This window comes from Rosa rugosa, chromosome 4 (genome assembly GCF_958449725.1).
Source record: "Rosa rugosa chromosome 4, drRosRugo1.1, whole genome shotgun sequence".
In the NCBI taxonomy this organism is placed as follows: domain Eukaryota; kingdom Viridiplantae; phylum Streptophyta; class Magnoliopsida; order Rosales; family Rosaceae; genus Rosa; species Rosa rugosa.
In genome coordinates, this window is record NC_084823.1 from 43,052,491 (window position 1) to 43,073,919 (window position 21,429).

A 21,429-nucleotide genomic window follows, 5' to 3' on the forward strand; every position below is an offset into this window, starting at 1 on the left:
TCAAGTAAAATACAAAGGGCGTCAGAGGGAGACCGCGTTGGGCGGTCTTCAACTCTCCGATGCCTAAGTTAGTCAATGTATTTATGTTGACAAAGTAACAGTAGGTAAGTATTGAATGCGTAATTAATGAGGAGAGAGGAGAGAACCTTTTATAGGTGAGGAAGAGGTTGATCTTCTCTTTGTTTTCGATGTGGGACTGATGTGCTTCAGTCCCCAGCTCTGGGAGCTACTGATGTTATTTTGTGGCGGCGCGTGGCGGCGCGTCGGCGGTGATCTGACGCTGAGGTTGTAGCCCACCTGGCGGTGTATCCATATGTCATTCCTTTGGTTGGAATTAGTACCTTTAGCCGTACAATGAGCGTGGCCCATTATAGCTAATTATGCTTGCAAATGTACATGTATGTACATCGTGTTTGGTTAAGTCATAAGTCTGGAAAGGAAAATAAAATAAAGGATTAAATACTTGTTACTCCTCAAACTTTTGCCTGAAAAAACAGTTTAGTCCCTCGCCGTTCAAATTAAACTGGATAGTCCTTATTCTTTCTAATTTTCACACAACAAGTCCAAAACAGCTCTAAAACTATTCTACCCCCAAGATCCTTTTTTTATTTTTTTTCTCTCTCTTTTTTCAATTTCTCTCTCTTTTTTTATTTATTTTTTCTGCTTTTCTCTCTCTCCCTCTCCACAGATCGATCTTCTCTCTCTTTTTTCAATTTCTTTCTGCTTTTCTCTCTCCCTCTCCACATATCGATCTTCTCTCTTTTTTTTCAATTTCTTTCTGCTTTTCTCTCTCTCCCTCTCCACAGATCGATCTTCTCTCTCTTTTTCAAGTAACTTCGTCTTCCGCAAAATGTAACACATATCAGCAAACAAAAGATTACCTAAAAGTGCATCCAAAGACCTCAAATTGGCAATGGGATCATCCCCAACCAACACCGAAAACGCCGAAATCTTATCAGAAGCAGTCCCTGACCTCTGTGTGGTCAGCAACAGCTTGATATCCCCACTCTTCCCTTTCGAAGCCTCGTAATCCGCCGTGTACTGTGCCATCAACCTCTCTCCAAGCTTTCGCTTCTTGGCCACCTCACCACTCCACTCCTTGTCACTCCTTGCCTCGGCTTTCTTCATCTTCCCGATCACTTTGCCTTCCAATTCTTCAGCTTCTTCGTACCAAACTCCAATGTTGGTGGCTGAAATCAACGGCAGCTTCGGAAGATTCTCAAAGGTCTTTGCTTTTTCATTGTTGCTGGTGACATCAGGGAGTGAAGGAAAAGGGGGTTTCGAAAGATTGGGCCTTTCATTGGGTTTGAAGTTCTGGGTGGTGTTTCGATTTTGGGGTTTGGAATTCTGGGTGTTCCAGTTCTGGGGTTTTGAGGGTTTAGGCCTCTGTTGGGGTTTTTTGGGGTTGCAGAAATCGACATCGTTGAAGCCTGAAGAATCAGAGGGAGGGAGAGAGGTAGAGAGGCCGAGGGAGGAGGCGAAGGAGGCTATGTCAGTCTTGAGGTGCTCGATGTTGTTGTTTGTGGGTTTCTTAGATTTCTTTATGTCCGCCATTGCTGGCTGTGGAAGATTGAAAAAAGAGAGAGAAGATCGATCTGTGGAGAGGGAGAGAGAGAAAAGCAGAAAAAATAAATAAAAAAAGAGAGAGAAATTGAAAAAAGAGAGAGAAAAAAAATAAAAAAAGGATCTTGGGGGTAGAATAGTCATTTTAGAGCTGTTTTGGACTTGTTGTGTGAGAATTAGAGAGAATAAGGACTATCCAGTTTAATTTGAAAGGCGAGGGACTAAACTGTTTTTCAGGCAAAAGTTTGAGGAGTAATAAGTATTTAATCCTAAAATAAATAAGTTGACCAGAGTTCAATTCCATAAAAGAAGTGGAATAGAAATATCATCTAGGGTGTGGTATTTCAATTCCTACACTTAATGGAATTGAAAATTTACTTGTTTAGTCCTTCATAAAATCTGGTCAATTAATAATTTTTATCTCCACTCATTCATTTTTAATCTTCCATATTTAATTCGATTAGGCATTATTGGAAAATCATTAACAAATCAATTCTCTCAAACCATTTTCTAATATCAAGTCTTGAATCCTTCCAAACACCACAGATGGAAATGCTAAATCAATTCCATTCCATCATTGAAAGGAAAATTAGTACAATTTATTTTCCTACTGTAACATTCCGGTCAACCAAACGGGGCCTATATGGTAAACGGTAAACCCATGTCTCTCTCAGCAATTCTCACATGTGAAAGTAGTGAGGCATTTCTTTAATTAGCCTCCAGATGTACAGTCTCGGATGGGATTAAATGTGAGGTCATTCCTTATATCACCATGCCAGTGAAATTAATAAATTGATTAATCATTGGGAGTTGAGACCCTTGCTATTTCGATTTCATCTTCCAAGAACATATCGCATTTAAATTAAGAGAGATAGAGGAGGTGTAAAGCACATGCAAGCTGGATACAGATTATATGATCGAAAGAGAAGAAGATTAGGATTTGGAGCTTCAAACATGGATTTTATTCCCTCCAATATATTTCAATTTGACCAAGCTTTAGACCATGACGGTGAGCTGTTGCGGATCTCTCGTGTTCCCTGTGTAGAACACAAAATCAGAGAGAATCATGTACACCCACTCCCACTCCCACTGAATCCTCCTCCTAATCAAAAGGAAGATCCTCATAATTATGATCGTTTCATGAGCTTTAGCCAGCCGAAGCGAAAAGCATCCATCACTTTTGGTGAGATAGATGATGATCAAAACCCAAAGGAGAGCAAGAAGGTCAAGAAGATCATGCACAGAGAAATAGAACGGCAACGAAGACAAGAAATGGCCACCCTTTATGCCACTCTACGATCTCATCTCCCTCTTGAATATCTCAAGGTATGCCCTTTTCTGATCTCTTGCTAATATTCTACATTGATCAAGCATGATTTTTCTTTAATCGAGTTTTACAGTCGTTTGACAGCAAAAAAAAATCTTATTCTTGTTTTGGCTTCAGGGAAAGAGGTCTATATCGGATCATGTGCACCAGGCCGCTAATTACATAAAACATATACAAAAGAATATCGAGGAGCTGCAAGAAAAGAGGGATGAATTGAAAAAACAATACAATATTTCAGGCTCTAGTACTGCAGTAGTGGAAAATTCGCAGTGTTCATCACTAATGGGGGATTCTGTCATATTGGTCAGACCAGCTTGTATAGGAGTGGAGGTAGCTGTGAATACTCCATTGAAACAAGGGCTTCCTCTTTCAAGAGTGATTGACATACTGGTTGCAGAAGGACTTAGTATAGTGAGCTGCAACTCGGCCAAAAGAAATCAAAGGTTGATTTATACCCTTGAATCTGAGGTACGTACTGTAATCAAATTAATATACCTTTAGCACTTTAATTTGCCACCTTTTTTCTTTTTCTGATTCTGCGGCACTTACATGTTTGAATTGTCATCAATAGGTGAGTGATGGGGGAAGCATTGATATTCCTGAGCTCCAAAACAGATTGATAAAAAAATGTACTTCTGAGCCTGGCTTCAAATAAGGTGCTCGATCGCAAGGAATATTATTAATTACAGTCCTTTTTATCCTTTGTCTAAGTTTGGTGTGCCATGCATGTTTGTATATATCCAGTAGGGTTAGTTCTTCGATGTTTGATCATGTGTGGTTGAATATGATTTGCAAAAGTTGTTGTGTGGAACAGTAACAAACAAGGCATTGATATGAATTCTAGAGTAACAAACAAAGCAAAAGAAAGCAATCAATAAACAAACCACAAAGAATACCAAGATTTATAGTGGTTCACTCAATCGGTGTGATTGAGCTACATCCACTTTCAGAACCGGCAAGATATTCCACTATGATCAATTTAGATAAACATACAATTAGAGTTTATAAACAACTCTCTCTACCCAAATCCCCAATACACCCAAACCTATTAACTCCGATCTCTTCTTGATTCAAATAGAGAAGAAGAAGAATACTTACTTCTCATATACAATACATAGCAACACCAACACCAACACCTCCATAAAAAAAAAAAAAACACCAACACCAACACCTAAGCTCAAGAAGCTTCAACTATGGAGTAACTAAGTCACCAACAAAGAGAAGAAGGCACAAGGAGTATTCAAGGATGGTTTTCAATGTTTCTCTCTTCTTCTATTTTCCATCCTTTACGGCTGCCATGTTCAAAAGACACACACACAGATCTATATATATATATATATATATATATATATATATATATATATATATATATATATATATATATATATATATATATCTACAATTGTGCTATTAAAACCTAGCACATGCAGCTCACATGGTCTTCCTAAAGGCATATCACCTGGGCCAAGCCCATCAAGTGGAAGCCAACATCAACAATATCCACCTTGGCTTCACTTGATACAATAATATCACAAGTAGAATATCATATACCAATTTTCCGCTTCGACATCCCCGTAGGGTAAATCAAACGCTACGAACACCAATCAAGTTCAAGTAATGCTTGAACTTGCTCAATGGAACTGGCTTAGTCAACATATCAGTAAGGTTTTCTTCAGTTCCAACTTTCAGGAGCTCTATATATATCACCATCCTCTACCAGTTGACGAATCTTGTGAAATTTGACATTGATATGTTTAGTGCGAGCATGAGTAACCTGGTTCTCTGCTAAATGAATAGCACCCTGACTTTCACAATAGAGATCCACATAATCTTGAATTATCCCCAAGTCCTCAAGCAAATCACGAAGCCAAACTGCTTCTTTTGCACCCTCTGTTACCGCCATGTATTCAGCTTCTGTAGTCGACAAAGCAATAGTAGATTGCAAGTTCGACTTCCAACTCACCGCTCCATTAGCAAGAGTAAACACATAAGCTGTAGTAGATCGACACTTATCCATATCACCTGTGAAATTATAATCCACATATCCAATAACACACTGACTCGTCTTATCCTGCTGAAACACAATTCCAACATCCACAGTACCAAGAATATACCGTAGAATTCATTTCACTGCTTGCCAATGGCTTTTACCTGGGATATGCATATATCTGCTCACCACACTTAAAGCCTGGGAAATGTCAGGTCTAGTACACACCATATAGTACATCAAGCTACCAACAACACTAGCATAAGGAACTTTAGCCATATATTGCATATCATCATCAGTGATGGGAGACATAGTAGATTTAAGCTTGAAATGAGAGGCAAGAGGTGTACTTACAGGTTTAGATTTATTAACCATGCCAAACCGCTGTAATATCTTCTTCAAATATTGTTTTTGTGACAAACAAACCTTGCCTTTTGATCTATCTCTTTCAATTTCCATGCCCAAAATCTTCTTAGCTTCTCCCATGTCATTCATTTCAAATTCACCACTCAACTGTGATTTTAATTTTTCAATCTCCACCTTGCTCTTAGATGCAATTAGCATATCATCAACATATAAGAGCAAATAAATGAAGGTCCCATCATGTAGCTTGCGAAAGTAAACACATGGATCATAAAGACTCCTAGTGTACTTCTGACCAAACATAAATTTATCAAACCGTTTGTACCACTGTCTTGGGGACTGTTTCAAACCATACAATGATTTATGCAGTTTGCAAACCAATTTTTCCTTAGCAGTAACTTTGAAACCATCTGGCTAAGTCATAGAGATCTCTTCTTTCAGTTCGTCATGTAAAAATGCAGTTTTGACATCAAGCTGTGCTAACTCAAGATCAAACTGTGCAACCAAGGCTAATAGAATACGAATAGAAGAATGCTTCACAACTGGAGAAAATATCTCATTGTAGTCTATTCCTTCCTTTTGTGCATAGCCTTTAGCTACCAATCTAGCCTTGTACCGAGATCCTTCCTTTTTAGCAAACACCCATTTGCAGCCAATTGCTCTCTTCTCATGTGGTAACTGAACCAACTCCCAAGTCTTGTTCTTGTGAAGAGACTTCATCTCCTCATCCATTGCTTTTTCCCACTCTACACTATCTGCATGTATCACAACTTCTTCATAAGTAGAAGGAATTTCTTCTTCAGTAATTGGAAGTGCATAAGTTACCATATCATTTAGCCAAGCTGGTTTTGAAGCATTTCTTTTGTCCTTTTCTAAGTGCAATAGGTCCATATTGCTATGGAGACTCTTGAGCTTGAGCCTCTACTTCAATACTTGAATCTTCATTTGTTGAATCATCTGACTCAACTGTAGGACTTCTTGGATCAATCATAGTTTCATCAACTTTTCTTTAAACTACACCTGCTTCAAACTCTCTATGGTCATCTTTTGTTTTTTAGAATCGGTCTGCTCAATTTGATTAACCACAACAGCCTCATCAGATGTTACATCTCTGCTTACAATAATTTTCCTCATATCTGGACACCAAAGCCTAAATCCCTTCACACCATCATTAAATCCCAAGTAATGATAATTAGTAGCAGGTTTTCCACACCATACCTCTATGGGCGTTTTACTCTCATTTGCAGCAGTAGGCAACGTATTGATGAGATGGCCTGCATATGTAACTGCCTCAGCCCAAAACTCTTTGCCTAATCCAGCATTAGACAACATATACCGAACTTTCTCCAATAAAGTACGATTCATGCGCTCTGCCACCCCCATTCTGTTGTGGTGTCTCTCTAACTGTGAAGTGTCTCACAATGCTCTCATCTTAACATAACTTCAAGAATGGATCAAACTTGTATTCACCACCATTATCTGATCTGAGCCTCTTAATTTTTCAACCGTTTTGAGTCTCAATTATCTTCTTCCACTTTACAAATATCTCTAAGACTTCATCTTTATGCTTCATGGTGTACACCCATACTCTTCTAGAGAAGTCATCAACAAAAGAGACATAGTGGTGCTTACCTCCCAAAGATGCAGTTTTGGTAGGTCTTGGTAGGTCCCCACACATCTGTGTGAACATAGTCTAGAGCGCCTTTAGTTTGATGAGCTGCAGTACCAAACTTCACTCTAGTCTGCTTTCCTAATACACAATGTTCACAAAATTCCAATTTGCAAGTCTTTATACCCTTTAACAAACCTTGCTTCACTAATCCATGCATTGCTTTCTCACCAGCATGTCCAAGACGCATATGCCATAATCTGGTAGTATATGCGTCATCTGTAGTCTCAGAAATTGTTGTTTCACTTGTCACTATACTCCCTTGTAGACAATACAAGTTTCTATCTCTAGTACCTCTCATCATCACAAGTGAACCGGAGACAACTCTAGCAACTCTATCCTTCAATGTAATTGTGAGACCCTTTGATTCTAAAGTTTCCAAAGAGATAAGATTTTTCTTCAAGTTCGGAACATACCGAACATTTATCAATTCTCTAACAACCCCATCATGCATTTTGAGATGAATTGTACCAATCCCTCTAATTCTGCAAGGACTATCATCTCCCATCAAAACTACTCCACCATTTACTTCTCTTAAAGTAGAGAACCATTCCTTGTTAGGACACATGTGGTGTGTACAACCCGAATCCAAAATCCATTTCTCAAAATAATCAAGTGCAAATGAGCTTGCTAAAGCAAAATCAATCCCATATCCCATCCTTTTCAAAATCATCAAAGGTAGATGAACAACTCAATGCAAAACCAAAGTCATCATCATCTTCAGATTTTGCAACATTCACTTCAGAACCCTTCTTGTCTCTAGTATTCAACTTAGGACAATCTTTCTTCCAATGCCCCTTTTGGCGACAAAAGGCACACTCATCTTTTGCAGGAAATATGCCTCTTGACTTGGAACGAGAATTACCTCTTTTTCCACCAAATTTTCTGTCATTAGATCTTCCTCTTGCTACAAGTGCTTCACTTGTCACTTTTTACAATTACTTCTCCTTCTTTCGACACTCATTATTTATCAATGAATTACACACATCATCAAATTTCACAAAATCTTTTCCATGCAACAAAGTTATAATCAAATACTCATACTCATCAGGAAGATAATTTAGCAAACACAAAGCTTTATCCTCATCATTAATTTACACATCTAAATTAGCCAAATCTGCAAGTATCTTATTGAAATCACTAATGTGTTCAGACATAGAAATAGCTTGTTGATAATTGAATCAGAAAAGCCGCATCTTCAAGTGAAACCGGTTTTCAGCACTCTTAATCATATATTGGTCTTCCAATTTCTTCCACAACTCTTTTGCCGAAGTTTCCTTCATGATAAAGAACTTCTTATCCTTTGCAAGACACAATTTGAAGCCCAATTATTAATCTGCTTCCACTCCTTCTCACTCATATCTTCTGGTTTGTCTTCAAGAGCTATATCCAATTCTTGTTGACACAAGACATCCATCATCTCACACTGCCACATGCCAAAATTGTTTGTTCCATCGAACTTCTCAACTTCAAATTTGGCATTGCCAATTGATGGCCTAGTGGTCGAAGATGAACCCGAACTTTTCTTTTTATTGTCACCCATTGAATCCAATCAATAAACAACTCCCAAATTCAGAATCGGAGCTCTGATACCAGTTTGTTGTACGTGCGGAAGCGTAACAAACAAGTATTGATATGAATTCTAAAGTAACAAACAAAGCAAAAGAAAGTAACCAATAAACAAATCACAAAGAATACCAAGATTTAAAGTGATTCACTCAATCGGTGTGATTGAGCTACATCCACTTTCGGAGCCGGCAAGATATTCCACTATGATCAATTTAGAGAAACATACAACCATAGTTTATGAATAACTCTCTCTACCCAAATCCCTAATACACCCAAACCTATTAACTCTCTTCTTGATTCAAATAGAGAAGAAGAAGAATACTTACTTCTCATATACAATACATAGCAACACCAACACCTAATTAAGCTCAAGAAGCTTCAACTATGGAGTAGCTAAGTCACCAACAAAGAGAAGAAGGCACAAGGAGTATTCAATTTATCTCTATATCATTAATCAATGCTACCTCTTGTGTTAAGCTCCATTATCAAATGTACGTGAAGAAGTATTACTCTCATCCAGGTTGGCCTTGGTTAATTTCCCCCTTAACTTGTACATGTATTTGTTGTTTCTTCTGATACTTGATTAACTTTAATTTCTAACTAGTTCCTTCTTTGCCAGTTCATGAACTGATAATATATGATCTGTAATAAGCTTAACAACCTCATTAATAATGTTGAAATAATCAGATGATTTTATCTCTGTTGAACAAGAAGATCAATCTTTCATACTTGCCTGATAGTTGATCAATACTAGACTACTAGACTAGATCTATACCGATATGTTGGTGTCATAATGCAGCTCCACATATAATTAATCACGAAAAAGTACCATTTATGATCGATCACTTATATCTTTTTCTTTTTGGTCTGAATCTTATATAATTTCTGTTTTAATCTTTAATGTATGTGCTTAAAAAATAATTGGTGCTGTAATAAACTTCCACTGGAATCTCAGATGAGGGTATTCTCAGGTACCTGGAGTGACAAAAAATATGAATGTTTGAACTCTTCGTTTGATGACTTTAATAGCTAGATATATAAAGCAAGGGAGAATATCATAATGAGAGTGGTAATCAAGGGTTGAGGAACTGGATTAACATTCAATTGAGGAAACCAAAAGAAGCCAGTGATATAGTTGATTTGTGCTAGATTGTATGTAGACTAATTAGTAATCGGATCATTGACTAGAATGGTGAGCTCTTGATCAGCTGTAAGGTTAACAAAATGACATTCGATGATGTTATCCCTTTCAAATCTATTCTGCTGTATTAGTTTTCAGCATATATAACCTAATGCCAATTTCATTATGCACCTCTTAATCTCTTGCAACCTACAATCAGCTATAGCACCTCTGAATTCCGCATTTGTGACTTCGGTCTAATCTGACCTCCAATTTCTCTTTTACTCGAATCTGTTCATTGATATCACCAAACATAAACCAAGCTTGTACATGCATCATGTGAGAAACATCTCGTGCATGTTTTTCCAGATTCATATGTAATTTACAGTAAACTAGTTCTCATGCTTTCGCTTATTATCTATATATATCATGTATAATTAGTTTTGATTAGCAGCCAATCCACTCAAACAGTTCAGATTCACTTTGATTATATAACTATTTCATGGTTATGAACATTTTCCTTCAATATTGTTCTGCGGCAATATGTGAAGGGAGCAAAAGAAAATTGCTGCAATCTGCTGGTATAAGATCGCAGTTCAGGCTGCAAATAATATATAACATTCCCTGATCTCGATCGAATAATGTCATGGCCGCATCATAACCAATACTTATCCAGTATGTATATGCACTACTAATTCTATTGAAAGCACATGCAGTCAGAGATGGAGAACTTTAATTCTTAATTAGATAGCTTCGCATGCAGATAATAAACCCTACGGTTCAGTACCAGATCGAGAACTTTTACTCTAACTTGAACTGCATTTACAGTAAATTATGAATCAAAATTGCCAATTTGATCGATGAGTTTATTTCTATCAGCTAGCCTAGCTAGCGAGGAAGTTGTCAGGCGTAGTCTTGGGTATCTTGGTGTTTGCCATACCCTTATTTTTTTATTTTTTTTACTTTTAGAAATTAATATAGTGGAAACCTACTGAACTGATCAACAAGTTACCCAATTAAATATCAACATGTGTCATTTTTAAAAATAAAATTTACCATATTAACAACACACTCTTTCTTGATATGTAACATTGTTAAAAATCATGTAACAAGTATTGTCAAAATAATAAATTACACATAGTTGAACTACAATTACGACTTATGACAACAGTTGTTGTGGTTATTGTAATTGAGTGGTCAAAGATGTAAATATCATATTTGGACAACTTTTATCAAATTTAGAACCTTGATTATCAAGTGGAGAAGCTCCTTACAATACTGAGTTGTTACATATCTTTTGGTCTAATTTTAATTTTACCATGTTCACAACACAAATGTTGTCGGAATTGTAAAATGGTTGGTAATCTTGTAAATGGTATAGTTTTTTAAGTAATTACTACAATCAGAACAAAAGTTACTGCTTTTACACCAATAGTTGCAAGTTATGGTAAAATATGTAGTCATTGAGTAATTATTCTATTAATGATAAAAATATGAGTAGTGCTACAGACACCAAAAAATTATACCAAAAAGCAATACCAAATGACATGGCGTCTGAGTTGGCGTCTTACGTGTCATGACATTCAATTTAATAATTTCCAGCAAATTTCATTGATTTTATCTAGAAAACTAATTAATCAGCAAAAAAGAAGAACGTGATGCACCAAACAACCAAATCTGCTACCGCTCTTCCTAAAACAAAACAACCACATCTGCCGAATCAAAAGAGCAAAGAAATCTAGAGAATAGCGCAAATAAATTACATCAAATCTGGGAGACTGTATATATAATAGTACAACTATTTCTTTCTCCCTCTAACAATATGAGAATTCATATTAAATTCATTTGAAGCTCATTTGAAACCCAGTAGAGATGGATCTGGCCATCAATTGAAAATCACCATTTCTCATTTACTCCATCACTACATATCTCTATTTCCAGCAGGATGAAACCCACCACCACTAACAGTATATAATAGATCATTATTCAATTGCCAATGAACTAATGAATTAAGCCATACACAACTTTGTATTCTATTTACTGTGTTTTGGTTGATGGCCTTTTCCTACAGTTGCATGTTAAAGCCTCCATGATTTAAGGTGGTTTAGGGTTCTTCATTCCTTTTGTTGTTGTTTATCATATACATTTTTTTTTCTAATTAAACAACAATAACTTTTAATTATTGATCTTTCCATTTTAAAGAATAAAAATAAAATATAAGAATACATGCTAAAAATAGTTTGATGATATGGCACCTGCCACATCATTTGGTATTGATATTTGGTATAATTATTTGGGATTATAAGCATTTTTGTAAATATAAAGATTTACCACTTTGACAACAAATTTGTTGTTGCACTTGTTAAATTGTCCATAAATTAGTACATTAGTTTAGGTTGAGTAATTACTATAAATAGGACAAAAGCTACCGCTTTTACATCAATTGTTGTGATTGTGGTAAAATGTGTAGTCATTGTAGTAATCATTTCATTAATGATAAAAACATAAAGATTTACCACTCTGACAACAAATTTGTTGTCATACTTGTTAAATTGTCTATAAATTAGTACATTAGTTTAGGTGGAGTAATTACTACAAATAGAACAAAAGTTACCGCTTTTACATCAAGTATTGTGGGTTGTGATAAAATGTGTAGTCATTGTAGTAATAATTTCACTAATGATAAAAACATAAAGATTCATACATGTTCTATTTTATATAATATTTACCACTCTGAGGACTCATGTAACCACTTTGAGGACACATGTGGTAATTAGAAAAAAAATCCTCATTAAAGTAAATAAGGTCTTCGTTAGAGTAAAGTAGGTTCTCATTTGAATAATTAAGTCCTAAAAGTGGTAATTGTAATAGGTTTAGGGCTGTCAATGGGTCGTGTCGGGTTGGATTCGTGTCGGGTCAATGTATTTGTCCTGTCGCAAGATATAAACCCAAACCCAACCCATTTAATAATCGTTCAAAAATTTAAACCCAAACCCAACCTATTTATTAAACGGGTTACCTGTTTTCAACCCACTTAACCCATTTAATAAATAGATCGTGTCTTGTTAGACAAAATGACTCATTTAATCGTTAACAATGAGACTCATTTAACTAAAAAAATACATAAAGTGATTAAATTTTTAGTCTCTACAAGACGAAGAATATAAATAATTATATATAATTCATAAATAATTAAATCTAATAATTAAAAAACGAAATATTTCAAACTGTCTAATCCTATGATCAAATACTCCGAACGTCCAAAATTTCAAGAAGAAACATACCACAATCGGGTTATACGGGTTCACTTCGTGTTGGCATGTTGACCCGTGACAGACCCATTTATTAAATGGGTCATAGCGGGTTGACCCACAGCCGACCCGCTTTTTAATCGTGTGGGTTCAACCCGCTTTATTTCGTGCGGGTTTTGAGTCGTGTTATCGGGTTGTGTCGGAATTAACAGCCCTAAATAGGTTCTCATTAGAGTAAAGTAGATTCTCATTTGAGTAAATAAGTCCTAAAGTAGGTTCTTATTTGACTACATTTAAAACAAATATTATTTATTTTTACACTAATTGTTGTCGTTGTCGTAAAATGCATGTAAAAAGAATTATATCTGGTTAAGGAATTTACTAATGATATAATTAATTGGTAATAAAGATTACTTAACTACTAATTTTGCGAACTTAGGTTAAAAGGTTTTTGTTTTTAATAAGGAAAAAACGTAATTTTCAATTGTGTAATTGTCCATTAATAACAAGTATTAATCAAGCATTAATTCACTAATAATAAAATTAATTAGTAATATAGACTATTTAACTAAAAGTAATTCGGTGAACCTAGGATAGAAGGTTATTTTAATTTTTTTTTAAAAAGGAAAAATCATAATTGTCAATTGTCAATTGATAATCAAACATTAATTGGCTTTATTGGTTTCACTATCTTTATTGTTTTCAATTCAATTAGTAGTTTGTGTTAACATTTTTGCTTATTGGAAATGAGTATCATAATTAGTGCTAGGATTAAATTTTGTTAAGTAGTCATTGCTAGTTCTTGATATCATAAACAATTAGTAATTTGTTAACTTATATTGTTTTCACTATCCTTCTTAGAAATGAGTTTTTGTTTTATTTGTGTCTGAGGTACTTATACTATGATTGTAGGCTTAGTTTAGCTTTGTAGACAATGAGTGGTTTATGGAGTTTAATTAGCAAAAGTGTTACTTGTTGTGTATGGTTTCAGCAAGACAGAGAATAAAGTGTATATGGAAGATTTAAATGGACCGACTGAATTTGGATTGGAGTTGTATCATATATTTAAGCTGTATGCTTAGGTAATACTTTGTGGAATGAAGTTGGTACAAGATTGTTGGCATTAATGTGGCAGAGCTAGTCGCCTTGGTACCCCTCAATATCTCCATGATTCCTTATGTGGAGCTGTTAAGACAATAGTTAATAGACTTTGAAAAGTTTTGCTTAATTGGCCCCCCAGAAATAATGTTGATCACTCCAATATGTGATATCACCAAATAAGGAAGGATTTTAGCGTCCAATCAACAGACAACACGTTTTAATTTATTCTCAATAATTTAGTTTCTGATTAAGAATAAAAGACAATACAATATTACCTAAAATAGAGTACATATCCATCGGTTTGGATAAAAAAGAACAAAAGAATCTTGTAACCATATTGAAGAGGTTGAAGTATGTTGGGGGCTGCTGATGGGCCTTCTCTTCCTTCAATACAAAGGTGATCATAATAGTCTGAAACTAGTACATGTGCCGAGTTCATGAAATCAAATGTGCACAATTGTTCATGTATATCCATGTTGGCTTCAGTACTTCTTTATATGTAAAGGAGAGAAAACCTTCAATTCTATACCAAAGTAGTTTAAGTTAAGAAATTAAAAAAGTAACCAAAAAAAAAAAGAACAAGAAGAAGTAAGAATGGTAAAATCTTAATTTTTAAGTATTCACTTATTTTATTTTTTTGGATTTATTCTTTGAGCCAAGAGGGCGGCCCCGACCCCGTTTTGCAGGTTGAAATGGTAGTTCTTTTTGCAATTTGCTTTCCTTCTTGATGACTTTTCTCTTGTCATTGTTCCCATTAGCATGGTTTTGCAGAGTTTCATCAAGTTGTTGTAGTGTCTTGGTGTTCCTGTTGACACTTGTGCCCCTAGACTCTTCAGATTCTTCAGGTTGCATAACTTTAGTCGAAGACTCTTCAGACTGCATACCTTTCTCAATTTCGCTGAGTGCTAGGTTGTTTGGGTGCTTCAACAACCTAAGGGTTAATAGTCAAACCTAATCAATTGATAGAATTGCCAAAATCGTCTATGATCAACTTGCTATCTAAACCCTAAATCATATACCCTAAACCCTAAACCCTAAATCCTATACCCTATACCCTAAATAATAGGCAGTAGAGAATGATGTTTTATTTATATTTTGTATTCTCATAAAATGTAGTTGCGTCTAGCGAATCATAATGTTTGTTATAAGACATACATCGCGCACTACGTGTGTATCAAGTTCATATTGTAGATAGAACACAAAATCATAGTGTTTTTTGTATGACATACATGCCGCACTACGTACATATCAAGTTTCTATTCTAGATAGATGCAAAATCATGGTCTTTTTCTTATGAGACATACATGCCGCACTGCGTGTATGTCAATTTTCTATTCTACATAGACGCGAAATTATAGATTTTGTTATAAGACATACATGACGCACTGCGTGTATATCAAATTAGATTATGTAAGTAGTGAGAGGTTGATATTAATGCACAACACATATGTATGTATAAGTATATATGTATGTATAGTTTTCATGCATATAGAGAGTTCTTCATTCCAACCGAAAAAGCAAGCGAACTTCCATTTTGTGTCTAAGACGATTGTAAGCCATTTCAAATACTTGGTACCTTAACTCCTCTTTGTGGAAGTTACAACTCATCTTGTGTTTGTGTTAGGCATTGCATCACTAAAATGTCCTAACAAAATATTGGTACTTATACAAACTATGCAACCAAAGATACTTGAGTTCATTGTATACTTAAGATACCTGAGTGCAATCCCCTAGTGGTAACATTAAGTAATCAGTCACATTAAGTAGCTACAAACTTAGTTTCTACAGAGTTTCCTCAAACTATAAATTGAAGTCTTTAGAGAATTAATTTTAAGTCCTTATAAATAATAAATTTAAGTTTGCAGATTCACAGGTCTCGTTCAAGGGGAAATCCCGCGCGCTAAGGAGCAAGTATCTCATCGAGGAGCGGAAATCTCGCTAAGGAGCAAATTTCTCTTCGAGGAGGAGAAATCTTGCTAAGGAGAAAATTTCTCTTTGAGGAGGAGAAATCTTGTCAAGGAGGAGGTATCTAGTTAAGGAAGAATCAAGCAAGGAAGATCTCAATAAAGCAAAACCCTTCAAAGAGGATCTCAATAAAGAAAACCCTTCAAAGAAGATCTCAATGAGGCAAATCCCTTCAAAGAAGATCTCAATGAGGCAAATCCATTCGAGGAAGAATCCAAGTGACGCCCAATCTCTTTAAGGTCGACTTGAATAAGATGAAGCCGAGTTCTAATCAAGAGAAAGCCCACCAATTTGGAGTAGTGAAAGGTTCAGAGTTCAGACCATCTCGATCGAGGAGAGATCTTTATGTCATTTTAGATCCCAGCTACCCTACTATGTCATAATCATAATTGTATAAGCTCAAAAGAATAACGTGAGACTCTCACACAACAAGAAAATGATCCAGTTATACCGTTTCATTCATAATGAAAATAATCAATACAAACTCTGGTGTTGGAGGAAAAGATTAAGATTGCAAAATATACTACTCATAACAGTTATCAAGAAGATGACGAAATACATGTTTATCAAACTGCCAATTAATATAGGTCAAGGACAAGAAAGAACACCACAATTGCTATCGTTACATAGAGTAAGTATCAAACTTCAATCTCACTAAATCGTCAAACCTTTGGTTTCTTTTTGGGAGGCTGCTGCACATTGTCTGAATTGAAATTCTTATCATGGTTTACACAACTGATTCTGCCACGTACCCTATTTTTCTTTGGGCATCTAGGTTTTGTATGTCCGTAGTTCTTTCACAAACTACATTTTCGGTTGTTCTTAGGTCGTTTGCTGCTTTCAGTACCCTGCATACCTTTGCTTCTGACCTTGATTGGATCTTTCAGGATGTTATCACAACCGCTTGAACTAACAATGATTTCTTTTTGTTGATTCAAAATCTCTTCCAATACCGGCTCTAGTTTAACGAGTTCATTTCTCAAAATGTCAGTGCCCTCCTTTGTCTTCGATGCTAGGTAAGATACCTTACTACCCAAATAACTTAAATCGCCGTGCCTGCATGTACAGTGGCGGAACCAGGATCAAATTCCTGTCTAGGCTAATTAGAAGGGCACAATAATTTTTTTTTTTTTGAGGTTTGGAACCCAGTGGGAGGCTCATCCTCACGCCTTTATTATTTTGGATCAAAACATACAACGGAGGGGACATAAAGCCAAACCCCGTAAATTAAAAACTACAAGCATACATTTGTTGTAAAATAACAATAAACTAACTAAATCGTACCCTCCTAGACCCACTGAGTTCAAACTCAGCAATCACATAATCATTATCAATGCTATCGGCAAATTCTTTTTCGATGTAGAGAACCATCAAATCATCAAAAAACTCATCTTCCATCTTATTTCGAAGTTTGTTTTTTATGATAGTCATAGATGAAAATGCTCTTTAGATATTGTATTATACTATAACAATCTAATTGAAACTATTTGCTTACAGTCAATTAAGTCCAAAAACAATATCAAATATTGTTTTATATCTTGTGAGGGGTGAAAATGCATTATCAACCGCATTGAACAATATTAGCCTACTGCACAAATAAACTGACTAAGCCGAGTGAAACAAACCCAAAAGGCCAAAACCGATATCCCCATCACAAATCCAACAATCCCAATCATCTACTTATACCCAAAAGGCCAAAACTCAAAATCCCAACTCACAATTCATGGAGCCATGGAAGGCCAGAAGTCCAGAACTCTTCCAGAAACCCAGGCAATCAGCCAACTCTTCGGTCACTCCAGTCTACAACTCTGCAAGAAGCCAAGAATCTCTGCAAATCTGCAAATCGAACAAGATACCCAGTGAAATGGAATATACCCAGTGAACCCACATTAAGAAAATCGAACAAGATAAGAAATTGGCGCAAAGGAGACTAGGAGAGTGAGAGAAACCTTGGGCTGTTGGGCAGTTGGGCATTAGATCGGGCAATGGAAGGGAGAGGTGGAGATTGGAGAAGAAAAGGCGGACCTGAATCACCTGATACTCTGATATTTCCGATCTGTGCAAAATAGGGGAGGACCAGTGGAGGCGAAGTCGCGAAGAGATGAGAGGACTGAGGAGTCAGAGGACTGCTTGACGTGATGACGTCTCAAACTCTCGAAGATGTGGCTGGGGGAGAACGCGGAGAAACCTCTTACCTCTCTATTTTTTTTTTTTTTTCTTTGGGTATGGGCTGAAGTCAGATAGATTAATAGATACATATATACTTTGTCGTTTTTTGGCCAAAAAGTTGTCTAGGCTTGAGCCTAGATAGCCTACCGTGTAGATCCGCCACTGGCTATACTTGCAAAATAACTTCTTGTCTGTGGCTGCTTTTCCTTCCAAATATGAAAGTGCAGCTTTTGCATCCCCTTCAAGTAGAGCCTCTTGACGACTTATATCCAACTTATTGTACAGATCTTTCCTTAGAAAACCGACTTTCGTAAGGCCTCCAGCTCTGTCAGCCATGTATTGGTATGTATGACAAACCTTAATCGGTACTCTCCTCATAGATTTAGCTAATGCTAAATGAGAATCTGGTACAGATCGATGTGACTTGAGAAGATGTGACTCGTGTGGTTGTGCAAGATCATGGGAATGGTTTGTTTTGAAATCAACTACAACATACGAGTTCTTCTTCTTAAAATATCTTACCTTGAACAAACATGGACAATTACACCTTGTCAATTTTTTTGGCATACGGACCTTGTTACTATTGTTCATATATTCCTCCCGTCTCTTCCCTTGTGCAGAACAAACTAATTGACGGATTGTGACTCTCCCCGTCCTTGCACTTACATACTTGTCATCCTTTCTAACATTAAACCCCATTGCCTTGGCGTAAGCAAAATAAAAGATCTCTGCTTCCTCAATAGATTTAAACTCCTTGCCTAGAACATCATTCGCAGACAATCTATCAAATCTAACACAATTATATTGCAGATGATTCATGTCACTTCCACTCTCCATATTTTGCACTTGCAAATTAGCATTGGAAATTTGAACTTCGTTTGACATGTCTACACTTGACATCTGATAGCACATGCAAGATAAAATTGCTATATTACTATAACATTTCAATCTTCAAGTGAATCTCATGCCAGGAAATAGTGCACAAAAAAAAAAAAAAAGACACGGAAATGGAACCCTATCCATGAGTTTAGCGGAACTTAATTGCACCATTTTAGGCCAATGTGATACAAGAGAACTATGCAACTGATCAAACAATTTGAGATATATAAAAGAAATGAAAATTAGTGCAGCTTCCATATATAGTATAACATGATAGCACTGGAAACAAATTGAAAAGAAAAGCTCATAACTTTACTCAGTATAGATGAAAAAATTAGAAAAAAAATCATAGAGTTTTCTGATGAAATAAATTAGTATAGGTAAGAGATTGGATTAAGAAGACGAAATGAGGTAAGAGTTTACCTGAAGGAGAGTCGAGCCTCAAAGAGATATGCCACTCAGATCCTGAGAGTGAGTGAAAGCTTCAACCTTTGACTTTGACACTCTGCAAATGAGAAAAACACTTATATGAAGTATGCGTATGTACGATTGGTCTTGAATGTCAGCAAGAAACAAATCTAAATGTTTAGTCAATTCAAGTAAATTCCAAAGTCAATTCAACAAGCAAGAAACAAAACATAGTTAAGTGATCGAACAACAATTTAATAACCAAGTATCTACAATTTGTGTATTCTTTTTTTTTTTTTCCTTTATTATTTCCATATTCAAAGCATATAACAAAAATGTACGTATCCAATAAAGCTAAGTGAATATAGGTAACATGTGCCACTGTTACTGAAGATCAAACATTTAACGGACAATACGAGAACGAATCAAACTAAACCTCTTTAATTACTTATATTGTGCCTGTATTCTAAATGATCGGTGTTACAGTTGGTGGGTTCTAGTTTTGTGCAAACCGGGATTTGTTGCTGGTGGTGGTATGAGGCAGAGCTAGTGGGTACTGGATATTATGCTACAATATCAAGGAATTCCAAACAAGCAACGATTTCAAGTCAATTCAAGGAATTCCAAAGAAAAAAAAAAGAGCAATGAAAAACTGGACAGAAAGTACAATAATTAGTAGAGGTAAGAGATTGGATTAAGAAGACGAAATGAGGTTTGAGTTTACTTGAAGGAGAGTCGAGCCTCAAAGAGATATGCCGCTCAGAGTGAGTGAAAGCTTCAACCTTTGGCTTTGGCACTCTGCAAATGAGAAAAACACTTACATGAATTATATGTATATATGCTTGGTCTTGAATGTCAGCAAGAAACAAATCTCAACAATCAAAGGTTTCATATTAAACCAAACAAACGGAAGACAAGGAAATCCAAAAAAAAAAAATCCAGTTTCACCAGTATTATCTAACCACAGTTTGATTCACTGAAAGAAGTGATTAATTTTTATTGACTTGGAGCTATTCAAGTTGTATGACCAAGGCCAAAACCTTAGAGCACTTGCATTACGACCTGGGCCAAGCCAGACAATGCTTGTGATGCTTGGGCATATGATCAAAAGAGACCAATTGTAAACTGGAAAGGAGAATAACAACGACAGAAGCAACATATATATCTACACACACACATTATCTCTTGTTGCAACCGATCAGAGCCGATCAAACTAAGAAAAAAAAAATAGAGGCCAAGCGAGAAAGAAAACCCAACAAGCAACGATTCCAAGTCACTTCATGCAAGGAATTCCAAAGAAAACGAAAAATAGCAAAGGAAATGGACAGAAGCTACAATAATTAGTAGAGGTAAGAGATTGGATTAAGAAGACAAAATGAGGTTAGGGTTTACCTGAAGGAGAGTCAAGCCTCAAAGAGATATGCCGCTCAGAGTGAGTGAAAGCTTCAACCTTTGGAAATTTGACAAACCAAGCTTTCTCAAAATCAAAACAAGCTTTCTCAAAATCAGCTCCTCTTTCTCTTATCTTCTTCTTCCTATTGATTCTTTTGAAATTTGATATGCGGCTGCGTGCAATATTGCTGGAGATAAAAAAAAAAAATTTGCTTCTTCTTGTTTCAACTTAACCCTAAAAAAAAAGGGAAACAATTTAAAACGGGTACAACATAGTGGGAGCAATAGACCCCTCAACCAACTCATCCTAGTTTCAGATATGCACTTGTTCTCTCAACTTATAACATAACAAATTCCTGCCTGCCGGCTGCGCTGTATGTATCCCCACTTTATTAGTTGTGAATTGTGATTGCTATTGTTTGTCCAACGAGCAGCTAGAAACAACAGGAAACAACTTGAATTGTAATAATTGATTATTCCTTCTTTTGGTTTAGTTTCAAGTTCTCACAATATTCTAATTTTATTCATTCAAAAGGTTTCTAGCTATAGTATCTCTTTCCATGATCAAGATACTCTCAGTAACTAGAAGATTATGGATAAGGTGGAGGGAATCATAATTGATACCCTTTTCTTTGCTGTTATCTAATTAATCAATTGTAATGATAT

At 35.9% G+C, this 21,429-nt stretch overlaps 1 protein-coding gene and 1 long non-coding RNA gene across 2 annotated transcripts; one reads left to right on the top strand and one right to left on the bottom strand.

The window, feature by feature from the left end:
• Positions 1 to 2,390: 2,390 nt before the first annotated feature.
• On the top strand, positions 2,391 to 4,119 carry LOC133706967 (transcription factor bHLH36-like). The gene is made up of 3 exons (XM_062132510.1): positions 2,391 to 2,889; positions 3,008 to 3,358; positions 3,462 to 4,119. The coding sequence occupies exons 1-3, from the start codon at positions 2,455 to 2,457 to the stop codon at positions 3,543 to 3,545; spliced, it is 870 nt and encodes a 289-aa protein (XP_061988494.1). The 5' UTR covers positions 2,391 to 2,454; the 3' UTR covers positions 3,546 to 4,119.
• Positions 4,120 to 16,341: 12,222 nt separating this feature from the next.
• On the bottom strand, positions 16,342 to 18,325 carry LOC133746217 (uncharacterized). The gene is made up of 3 exons (XR_009864029.1): positions 17,865 to 18,325; positions 17,634 to 17,751; positions 16,342 to 16,971 (listed from the first exon to the last, which is right to left on the bottom strand). It is a non-coding gene; the product is annotated as an uncharacterized LOC133746217 (long non-coding RNA).
• Between the last annotated feature and the right edge of the window lie 3,104 nt (positions 18,326 to 21,429).

Excerpts from the sequence above, each read along its gene's own strand:
- LOC133706967 (XM_062132510.1), top strand. The coding sequence starts at position 2,455 with ATGCAAGCTGGATACAGATTATATGATCGAAAGAGAAGAAGATTAGGA. Across the intron at positions 2,890-3,007 it reads TCCCTCTTGAATATCTCAAG|GGAAAGAGGTCTATATCGGA; the intron begins GTATGCCCTTTT and ends TTTTGGCTTCAG. Across the intron at positions 3,359-3,461 it reads TTTATACCCTTGAATCTGAG|GTGAGTGATGGGGGAAGCAT; the intron begins GTACGTACTGTA and ends TGTCATCAATAG.